General features: G+C 42.9%; 1 protein-coding gene across 8 annotated transcripts in view; it reads left to right on the top strand.

Moving 5' to 3' along the window:
* Positions 1-9,126, top strand: part of LOC105560781 (pleckstrin homology domain-containing family G member 5) — a 161,855-nt gene that overhangs the window by 57,557 nt on the left and 95,172 nt on the right. For all 8 annotated transcript variants that reach the window (XM_012010189.1, XM_012010186.1, XM_012010187.1 and 5 more), the window contains one exon: positions 1,949-2,039. In XM_012010189.1, coding sequence (XP_011865579.1) covers positions 1,949-2,039 — 91 coding nt within the window. The remainder of the gene's footprint in view (positions 1-1,948; positions 2,040-9,126) is intronic.

Genomic DNA, 9,126 nt, shown 5'->3' with positions numbered 1-9,126 from the left:
GTTGACAAAAACTTTTTCGGCACGGTGTCATATGTCGCGCGTTCTCTCGCTGCGCGCCGTTCGCCCGCTCACCGCTCCCCGCTCACCCCCGTCTCTCATCGATCGATGCGTGACTCCACCTCTCGCTATCGATTTTTGAGAGATGTCAACAAACACACCATTTTGCATGCTGCCGAGTCCGGCCTTCCGCTCCTCCGTGCACTTATTGGCTCAGACGTTTTTCTTAATTAGGCGATAATAATTACGGATTTTGTAAAATTTTATACAACTTTTCTTCTCAGTTTAACCCAATCTACTATAATCTTTGGGGTCGGCCATATCGAATCTGACACCCTGTATATTCTATACAACAGCGAAATGAAAAATCGATATCCACCGAACGAATTGATTAATCATGTTAGGTGAACCTCAGTTTCTTATTGTCGCAAAACTAATCTCGCAAGTACCACGTTGCGACAATTGCAAGCGTTTTATCAGGTAATTTCTGTCGGGGCATTTTTCTTGCTGGAAAAAAATTCTATACTACTCTTGTTCAATTTCGTGAAAACCTATGAAACGATCTCAACTATCGTCTTCTCGACGATCCTTGTGCGACGTCCGCAAGAAATACAGAACGCAAGGAAAAGTGATAATCAGCATTTCTCTGCGTGCTGTAACGAAAACGTGTATGACTGACAACGTGGTTCACTTTTGTACCGGTGTCTCACGCATTGGCGAGCAGACTGAAAACGTGAAACATCGTAGCCGACATTTACCCGTTCTATCTTTCGCAAAAGTTTCCTCCTCTCCCTCGATTTCCCGGAACTCCTGGATTTCGCGCCTTTTCGCGAAGAAATGGAAGCAGTTGTGGAAGGATAACCGGAATCCCGCCGTGAAGTTTTCGCGAATGCAACATTTCCTCGCACCTTCGTCATTCTAAAGCGAGGCACTTCGCTATTACGATTCTCCGAGTCGACGCCTTCCTTTGTGAGATAAATACCTGACCGCATTAATTACTATGAGCCCGGCAATGTTTGCAAGGAACTAAATTAAGTCGACGTTCGAGGCGGCGCTTTGCCGACGGGAATATTACGACGAGAAAGTTGCGACGCAGCTACTTAGTTTTTCCGGTAAATACCAAAATCTTAGAAGGATATCAGGATATTACATACTTTTACGTAATATTACAGCATTGGAAATTCATAAAGGGAAGGTAATTTTGCAGCGAGGCAATAATCCCGCGACGATAGAATATAACGAAAGCCGCCACTCACTTTGACATTTGTTGCCAAAGAGGGATATTTCAAGTCAAATTTTTATCCATTCATATATAGCTGCAATAATGTATTTCACGCGTGTCTCTTCGCCTGAAATTCAAATGTAAAGTCACTATCTTCTTGCGTCGCGAAAGGCATTGAGGAATTTGTATCGGTTTCCTGTGAGGCTGAAGCAAAGAGTGAAAATCCAGGGGTAACTTCGTTTCGCTTAAGAACGGCGAGATATATCGACACTTACAGCGACGCCGAGATTTTAACAGAATCCGATATCACTTTCTAGAAATCGAGAATCTTTCCATATTGAGACGAAGCGTATTTCGAGTACACTTTTTACTCTGTTATTGTGAGAATATCATGAATATTTCTCAAGTACGCGAACGACGGTTCGAGGATTACGTAAAGCGATCAACGTATCGCTATCGTGTTTCCACGAAGTTAAAAGTATGAGCAAGCTATAAGGATATGAATATGTATAAATAAATATATGGATATTTAAGTGAAGCTGACGGGTACAATAAAAATTAATTGAATATTTGAATAGAAATTTTCGCAATTTGATTTGGGCAAAGATTGGTCGTTATCGTTTATGTTTGTAAAATGTTTCCAACTATATTGGGTCATTTTCTCTTCTAGATCCGATTGGGTTCGAAAGACAGCTAATCCAACTAATTCAACGTATTTTTGTTTTACAGAAGAGAGCAACAGGTCAAGAACGGACGGGGAAACTTCAGATCGAGCGTCCGAAAGTTATCTCCGCTAGGAAATTTTATCAGGCAGCATTTGGTGAGTCCTTCCCTCTAATTTTCCTCCTCGTCAAATTAATTGCAGACGCGCCGTTTATTTTCTTTCGAAAAGACACCTTGTATGTATAATAATTCGCAGCATATTCGTTGCGATAAAATCAATGGTCGTCGCAAATATTGCCGGTAGAATCGATGCTCTAATAAAAATGACCAGTCAGCTGTACTTGCTATAAAAACAACTCGCGTGGCTTTATTAAATCTGCCTTCATTAAATTTATTGAAAAAAGATCTTTTTTTTTTTCTCTCTCTATAAGTATCTAATTAACATTCATGCACACAGTGCACGCGGAGTAATATATTTTTTGCAAAATGATTTTTTATAATATAAATTAAATTTACGTACGATATTTGCATATTCATTGCACGTTCGAGCTGCATTTAAATCGAAAAACTTTATTTATATCCGTGCAGATAACATATCATTGATATTTGATATTTTGCCGTCAAGGAAAACTTGCTTTTTAAATCGGCGAATAAGGTCTGTTTATTATTCAAGAATATTCAGCGCAAGAGTTAAAAGCTTTTACACGGAATTAACGCAACGCCCACATAAGCTTATCGGCGAGTATTCTCATTATTTAATTCAAAGGAGTCGAATTGTGTGATTATCAAAGCTGACTTTTTCTATTTATTCGGAATGAAAATATTGCCCGCTAATTGAAAGTAATACTAGTCGTAATTAAATCGTCGCCGTGGTCCATTATCGGACCGGCTGATCGCTCGAAAATTACAAAGGTCAATTCACGAGCCGATAAGCAAAGGTCACTGATTCGCGTGACCTCGTCCCCGTATCTCTCCAGCCCCTCCACATTTACGCGAGAGATCCGATCCCGCCTGCGAGTCCGGACGAGACATCCGGAAGCGCACGATCGAGTTGGTGTCCGGGAGATAAAGCGAAAATTTCACAGCCTCGGACTCAGAGCGATGGACGAGTGCTGCAAGATTTACTATCGGTTAGCAAGAGAGAGAGAGAGAGAGAGAGAGAGCGAGGAAGATCCAGCACTGTGGCGAGAGGGAGGGAATAAGAATAAAAACCGTAGCCAGAGAGAGAGAGGGGGGGGGGGGAGTAGCGCGGCGATTCCTGCGCAATGGCGGATTCACTTATAAATGATTCAAGCGGTGGACCAAGTCGCTTTCCGAAATTCGCAACTTATTGCTATTCACACCGTTCGTTTGCGATTACTATAACAATTTCCTATCGCTGTCCTCCGTATTGGGTAGAATGCTCTGAACTATTACATTATACAAGTGCATAGGTTTACAGATTTTCGGCTGTACTTCGCTTAAAGCCTTCGGCGCTCTGAAATCCGCCACCGCGCGAGGATCCATCTGCCACCTTTCGTTCCTTCGCGTCGGCCTCGCCTTTCCTCTTTCCCCTTCGCCCCGCTGCCCCCTCTGAGTGTCCGCGGGGACGGATTCCTCGCGCTTCCGTAATAGAAGTGTCATCCGAAAATGTTTTCCATCCCCAAGCGCAGCAACCGCGCTCTCGTTCCCTGCGATTTTTATTGGCCCGGTAACTTCGCCATCTATCACCTGGCTCTTCCTTTTCGATGTTAACATTCCACCGCCGCGCGGCTCGCTCAGATTATTGTGCTTCGCCGATGCCGGAATTTATCCTGGCTTTCAGAGCGGAAATTCGAAGAGCCTACCGCAAAAAAAGAAAAAAATGAAAGTACCCGGACGAACAATTTTAGCAAAAAAAAAAATGCCAACATCTCTCCGAAGATATCGAGGAATACTGGACATTTCGCAGCTCACTGCGAGCACCGTGCTCCGCACTTCCCTTTTTGCTGTCCCGCGAAACGAGATATTTAATCGCGTATCTTAAAATAGGATCCCTCTCGGCGACAGAATGAAACAAGAGAAAAATGCGAGATGATCGATCGGGAGGGGAAATGACGATCGGGGACTCAAACAAGCACGTCAATGAGCGGCAAGACGCGAAGAAAGGTCACTTCGGCTCTTACGTCAATTCCACGCGGCGGATCGCGCATCGACCGCAACCACTGCGTGTCGGTAATGGCCTTTGCGTCGACCGCGACCACTCGCGCGTCCGATCGCGGCGCGACCGCTACCACTGAGCGCGATCGATCAAACTCGTAACGTGGTCGGCTTCCTCGGCCGTTCGTTAACGTTAAACCGAACCACGGTGGGTGGTGCAGGAAGGAAAGAAGGATTTATCGTCCACCAGCGACTTCGTCGTGTCTTCTAATCCCGCCTAATGGCAGCATAAATTCGTACAAGCATTCTTAGCGTCTCGCTCCGCTTTACGTTTCTTCCTCATCTCTTCCTTTTTCCTTTCGCCGATCACGCGAGCTTATAGCAAAGTATTTCCTACCGTTCGATCACGATCATCGGTGAAAAATTAAGGTAATTTCCTCCTCCTCCTTCTCCTCCTCCTCCTCCTCTCTTTCTCTCTCTTTGCCTCTCTAATTATCGCTGCGTTGCAGCTACCGCGATCGAAAACATTGCAAGCTCGAATCGCGAATCCGTTGCAGACGCGAACGTACGCGGCGAAAGGATGCAACTTGCGTGCGCAAATGCTTTTATAACCGCCGGTCGTTTAGGAAGTCTTAATCGCGCGCATAAACGTTCGCTGAATCGTGCTCGCATAATGCCGGGTCGTAACCGTTGCGCTTATGCCGGGCGACTCGGCTAAATGATGTTACAACGCCGGCTTTCCTGACTCGTCTCGGATTGACAATTATTGCTCCGTCTCCGGCGCTCGCTGTCAACGCCGCAGAGGCGCAGAGACAGCGACGCGGACAATCGTTTGCAATACGTGCCTTCTTGCTAGGATTCGTTCGTATTGCGCAACACTCGCGAGATCAAATCTATTTGCATCGTCGCAATCTCCCCCTGACGTTTACGTCGTCGGAGTAAGGCGGCATTATCTAGTAATGAGACATAATGCGTCAAGGAATTTGTTCGCGCGACAAATATTCATAAGCAAGCAGGGCAATAACTTCTTAATCTGAACAAATGTTTCAATATTCATAAAATTATATCTACAATCATCGAGGGTGACGTTCGGGACGTGACTGCAAGAGATCTAGTTGTCCTTAGCTAGGAAGAATTTATTAAAACGTTGCAGTCAATCGCGTTCCACGGGCTTAACCAGATGCCCACTCGTATTTCTGTATTTATCAGGCGAGCTTTTATTTTAATACGCTTCTAATTTAAGACACAATTACAAAGGTGTCTGAGAGTGGAAGGAACAGACAGCTCTATATTTTATCGAAATATCACGCGATACAAGCATCCGCAACATTACTGTCGGTCTGCCGCAATTATCTCGGAGTGACGGGTGCTCGATCCGCTGTCACCACGAGCTTTGTCATTCTCCGCGCGGTCGGCATCATCCGAAGATGTGCTCACGTCGCTCCGAGATCGAACCGCGAGTGTGGGCGAGCCCACGCGAGAATATCTTGAAAGGCATGAAATGCATGATTTCTCGATGAATGCACAAAATGCGCGCGCTTTAAAGAATCGGGCGTACATATTGAAACAGAAAGAGGATGAAATTTGATGAGCGAATTCATGAGAAAGATAGTAAGAAAATTATTTTTCAAAAAACGCCAAGTCTTAATTTTAGTTAAATATAACAAAAGATGATGATGTCGACAATAACTGGCACATATGTTTATTTAAAACATATAGTGTTTTAAATAAACATATGTGCCAGTTATTGTCGACATCATCATCTTTTGTTATATTTTTCTTCACCCACTGGCGATCCACCTTCTCCAAGTTTGTTAATTTTAGTTATTTGTATGATATTCACGCTTATTAGTTCGTCGCGACAAATTTATTGCGATAGTTGGCAATGCTATTTCACAGTGTTGTATAAGTCAATGGATTAGTAATATCAGAGAAATATCGTAAGGACATTTTCCCTTTTCCCTTTCTAAAAAAAGAGACGTTACCGGCGTGAATGTCGTTAATATCGTACAGTTGAGACCTCTTTTCCGCGATGTCGATTGGTTTTCTCGAAGTGCGATACGCTTCACTTCTCTTTTAGAATCGTGTCATGCTTCAGCTCGCATGTGAACTTTGACAGTTGTACAAAAATATATAGCACTTAAAGAAAGTTAGAAACTAAACAAAAAGTTAAAGAAAACGAAGTTAAAGTTAAATATCTAATTGAGTGAAGGAGAATGAAAGAAATTCTTATTCTTCTAATGAGATACAACGATAACTAATCTTCTTTTTAAAAAGGTATATAAGAGATTTAATTATTGACGCTGCTCCGCGATGCTGATTTTCTCACTTGGCTTTCTACTGCGAGTAGAGTGCAGAGATCATGTGCATTTTGACAGAGTGTCAACGTCTGATTACGTCTTCTTCACACGAGACAAATCATAATGTGTGAAGAAGATCATGAATAAATATAAATTAAAACCAAATAGCGGGCGCAATGCTATTTCCAACAAAGCATTTAATACCAATTTACATTATTATTAAAGTAAATAATGCGATAATTTTTGCTCGTAATAAATGAAGATTTGTAATTCAGTAATATACATTTGTATGAATTAACTATTGAGGTAAAATCTCTAATCTTAGTAATTAGAATTTAGGTAACAACGATTTTTGTTTCGAAACCTTTTCTCGATTTAACAGAATTAATCGTTAATTTAATCAATACCAATAAGTCCGCAGAATGATTCGCAAAACGTAGTAACGGTCGCGGAACAAAGTAATGTAAAATATTAACGGAATTTTCCATTACGTAGACAGGACAACGAATTCTCAACGTTTTTTTGTTGTTTTTCACTCGGCGCAGTATCGTACGACGTTACGCGGGCCAAAGTTTACCTGAAGGTCGCCGCGTTCTCACTCGCTCGCCGAACGTCGAGCCGGCAGGCAGTGGCGAAAGTCGCTCCGTGCGTGATTATACTTTTGCGTCTCCGTGGCATTACTTTGCGTTATCGGACTCGATCGCGGTGAATGCAGGGATAAAACACTATTGATTTGCACACATTTATTAGTAACAAGTAACGTACCTCGATTAATTATTAAGTTTCTACAACTTCTAATAAGAAACGAATTGTATGTTGAGGCGACGGCTCTTTATCGACGTATACATACATATTTCACGAGACTAACTTATCTAAAATATGATAAAATATCTAAAATATGAATGTATACCGCGGTACTTTGTCGCGGTTACATCTCGTTTACGCACCGCGCTTTTAATTATCTATCGATTTCGTGTAATCTGTTTCATTTTCGGGAAAAGTGAGAAATTTGTACGACTTCGGTGTTCTCGCTGTAATTCGCTCTGTCGTTTTTCGCGACTCGAACGGGCAGGAAGTAAAGAAAGTTGCTTATCGCACGTCGTTACATCGTGTAAATGTAATAAATTATCTCGATTAACTGTTGCGGTAATTATGCATAAAAGCGATTTCCTCTCCGATTTGCTTGATTTTTAAATATGTTGTTGGGGATGTCTTCCCGAGTCATTTCATATACATATATATAAGGGCCGGACTCAAATAGTTTCGGAGATACAGGCTGAGAAAGGATACAAATAATAAATATATGGTAATTCTTCAGTATAGCTGCTCCACCTCCAAAATCAATCAAATTGGTCTCATTCGACGCGTTTTTCAACGAGAAACAACTTTTTCCTCAGACAAAATCGTCGCTCTGCCCTGCGAAGCGAGATATTAATTGTTAAAGTTGACAACTTTTAGTGTTAGACAATCTGTCATACGGAACATACTGTCTCCACGCATGTACTTCTGCCGTTGTACTGTTCCACATGGGTTTGCAACTTTCCACATGAAGCGAGATCCACTCCACACCTCTGACATAGGGTGGGAAGGGTTATTTTTAACGAGGTGAAGCCCCCCCCGAAGGGGGGGGACGGAACATACTGTCTCCATGTATACATTTTTCTACCTACATATAAGTCAAGTGTGAAGACAGTGTGTTCCGCCCCCCCCCCCTTCGGGGGGGCTTCACCTCGTTAAAAATAACCCTACCCACCCTATGTCAGAGGTGTGGAGTGGATCTCGCTTCACGTGGAAAGTTGCAAACCCATGTGGAATAGTACAACAGCGGAAGTACATGCGTGGAGACAGTATGTTCCGCCCCCCCCCTTCGGGGGGCCCCACTTCGTTAAGATATAACCCTACCCAAACCATGTCTGAGGTGTGGAGTGGATCTCGCTTCACGTGGAAAGCCGAAAACCCATGTTGTGTCGCTACATTTCGTCGGTATGACAGATTTCCTAACTCTAAAAGTTGTCAACTTTAACAATTAATATCTCGCTTCGCAGGGCAGAGCAACGATTTTGTCTGAGGAAAAAGTTGTTTCTCGTTGAAAAACACGTCAAATGAGACCAATTTGATTGATTTTGGAGGTGGAGCAGCTATACTGAAGAATTACCATATATTTATTATTTGTATCCTTTCTCAGCCTGTATCTCCGAAACTATTTGAGTCCGGCCCTTATATATATATATGAAATGACTCGGGAAGACATCCCCAACAACATATTTAAAAATAAAGCAAATCGGAGAGGAAGCCCCTTTTATGCATAAATACCACTGTTGCAAGTAATAACTGTTTATCGCTGGAAATTTCGTTGACATAATTTATTTGGAGGATTAGATTGAATGACAAAGACTGTAAAGTATCGTTTCGTTGTAGACTAATAACTACTTTACCGCAGATTATGCTTCCGATAGTTCCGATGCTCCCGTTGTGTTTTATATCGCCAATTCAAAAGTGTTTTATCCATTATCCTATTCTTCCGAATCAAAAATGCAAATTGTTAGAAAGTCACGCGATATTTGTTAATAATATTTCGTGCGTTTCGCGGTATTTCACGTCGCGTACGGGAGTGTCCGAAATTTCGCGCGATCGATGATTTTCGCGAGTGAGTGTGAGTGCATCAAGAAAATCTGAGAGGAGGAGGAGGCCGTGGAGACAGTGATGCCAGCCGAGAACGTTAGCACGGTCGCTGCAGCGGCGGTGGGAGTAGAGTGGGGATAGTCCGTCTGGCCACGCCTGCGCGCGCACGCTCGCACACAGGCAACACGTCGTAGCCAAGCGTCG

Source organism: Vollenhovia emeryi, unplaced genomic scaffold, assembly GCF_000949405.1.
Source record: "Vollenhovia emeryi isolate VEMERY1.0 unplaced genomic scaffold, V.emery_V1.0 DF939221.1, whole genome shotgun sequence".
Classification (NCBI taxonomy): Eukaryota; Metazoa; Arthropoda; class Insecta; order Hymenoptera; family Formicidae; genus Vollenhovia; species Vollenhovia emeryi.
The sequence above is the reverse complement of the archived record's forward strand: the minus strand, read 5'-3'. Positions and strand labels throughout refer to the sequence as shown.